Raw genomic sequence first — 2442 nt, forward strand, 5'->3', positions numbered from 1 at the left:
AAACTCCTCTGCGTGTATATTCAAACTGATAGCAAGCTTAGTATGGATGATGTCTGTTACTGAATTGTTTGTCAGCATGGGCATGAATTCTGAATTTTTTGACAGTATGCTGATGTATTCTGAATTTTTTGACAGTATGATCAGCTCATGGGCGTGCATACTGAATTTTTGACTGAATGCTTGTGCAAACAGAGTGGCGAGCATATTCATGTTTGAGCTGACTTATATATTCAAACAATTGGATTGCAAGCATGGTCCCTGTTACGTGAATTTTAAAACTGACGTAATCCAATGTTTGCCTGCTGGAATGGGGCACGGGATTGAAAGCAAGACAAGTGCATGCATCTGTGAGGTCGGGCGCCCAGTGCTTTGTGGATCCTATTCGAAATTCAAACTGAACGAGCGTTTAGTCCAGAATCTGGAAGCTGACGGCCCACCCCGTTACAGACCGGCTGAGCCGGAGCCCATTTGGTTGACGTCGTAGCAGTGGGCGTTTGACAGAAGTGGGCCAGTGGAACTGTTTATTAATAGATATACGGGATAAATACCTGGGCTTTTTCACGTCAGCTTGTGGATCACGAGGACCACGGGCGGGAGGATACCGCGAGCAGGTGTGCTCGCGCTCAGAAGATCACTTTCGCTATACTAGTACAATTATTGATCGAGTTGGAGGAATCTTGTCACCTGCATGCACAGTAGCTAGCCCGCATGTGAAGAGGAGGTAGGTACGCCCAGCGCGCCTTGCAAACGGCACAGGCTCGCAAGCATATATACTACTACGGATCAGTTGAAGGAAACAAGCCATGGCCAGTATTGGTGCTCCCACGCCCGGCGCAGCCGGAGAGAAGGAAGAAGGAGCTGTTGCACCGGTAGTCACCGCCACCCCGAGCCCGCACGCCAACCTAGCGGAGATCACGCCATCGCTGCCCACGGCGCCGGGGTTCCCCCCATACCGGTTGCGCCGGTACGGCGGCTTCTGGCTGACCGACCTCTTGCTCAAGTTCGTCGGCGCGTCGCACACGCGCTTCAGGCCGAGGCCCACCGACGTGATCCTGGTGAGCTTCCCCAAGACCGGTACCACCTGGCTCAAGGCGCTCGCCTTCTCCGTGCTCAACCGCTCCGCTCACCCGCCGTCCGCCGGGGGAGACCACCCGCTCCAGCGCAACAGCCCCCACGACCTCGTCGGCTTCCTCGAGCTCGCCGGGGAAGACGACGATGGCCTGATCTACGAGGAGATCCCTTCCCCCCGACTACTCGCCACCCACCTTCCCTACTCCCTGCTGCCCCACGGCATCACGGGTCCGGAGGACGGCTCCGGCGGCCGGATCGTGTACGTCTGTCGGGATCCCAAGGACACGCTCGTCTCCTTCTGGCACTTCCACTTGAAGACCACGGCCACACTGCAACGGATGGCCGACGTCGGCGGGGCGTCGTCCGCCATGCCAACGTTTGAGGAGGCGTTCGAGCTCTTCTGCAAGGGCCAGAGTGTGGCGGGGCCACAGTGGCGCCACACGCTCGAGTACTGGGAGGCGAGCCGCCGGAGCCCCGATCAGGTGTTGTTCCTCAGGTACGAGGACATGCTGCTTGACCCTTCGGGTAGCCTGAGGAAGATGGCGGTGTTCATGGGATGCCCCTTCTCGCCGGAGGAGGAGGCTGACGGGGTGGTGCGCGACATCGTGGAGCTCTGCAGCTTGGGGACGCTCAAGGGGCTTGAGGTGAACAGGAGCGGGAGCACAATGCTGGGGCTCAAGAATGAGGACTTCTTCAGGAACGGCACGGTGGGGGATTGGAGCAGCTGCATGACGCCGGACATGGCGGCGCGGCTGGACGGGATCGTGGCCGAGGTGCTACAGGGCTCCATGCTCACCTTTGGTGCTACCTCCAAGGATTAAGCCTAGCTTACTTACCCACATGCATGGCCACATCGTTGATTTTATGTGTTTTTCATGTGATTGCTGCCATGCCAGCGAGTTCAAGCCTTATCCTTGGCCATCACTTTAATTTCTTCCTCAGCAACATCACTTTCTTTCTAATCACCTTCGCTTGAGTAAAAGTTTTCCGTATGTTCATACACTGTTGGGGGCTTGCTATAGAAATGAAATTAGGAGTCATATAAAATTCAAACTAAAATCATCTGAATGCACACATTGGATGTCGGGCACATATTACATAACAACTTAAACAAATCAACCACTGTGGCGGGCGTGACTTCTAGACATGGTGGAATTCGATGATCCGGGGCCATCTCATGCTTTTGGATGTCTCCACACCTTTCAACTTTTAACACTGCCCGACGTCCACTATCTCTTGCACGCTATCCAGTAGAGTGACCAAAATTAAGAAGTTAAGGAGAGAGGATGGGAGTGTGATGGAGGAGGAAGGAGCTATGGAGGAAGTAGTGACTAACTATTTTAAGAACATTTTCACTTCTATTGCAGGTAC

General features: G+C 54.3%; 1 protein-coding gene across 1 annotated transcript; it reads left to right on the forward strand.

Annotated features, from left to right (window-relative positions):
• The first annotated feature begins 775 nt into the window (after positions 1–775).
• LOC123043541 (cytosolic sulfotransferase 5) lies at positions 776–2073 on the forward strand. Its single transcript, XM_044466026.1, has one exon. The coding sequence runs from the start codon at positions 804–806 to the stop codon at positions 1890–1892; it is 1089 nt and encodes a 362-aa protein (XP_044321961.1). The 5' UTR covers positions 776–803; the 3' UTR covers positions 1893–2073.
• The last annotated feature ends 369 nt before the right edge of the window (positions 2074–2442 follow it).

Source organism: Triticum aestivum, chromosome 2B, assembly GCF_018294505.1.
Source record: "Triticum aestivum cultivar Chinese Spring chromosome 2B, IWGSC CS RefSeq v2.1, whole genome shotgun sequence".
In the NCBI taxonomy this organism is placed as follows: domain Eukaryota; kingdom Viridiplantae; phylum Streptophyta; class Magnoliopsida; order Poales; family Poaceae; genus Triticum; species Triticum aestivum.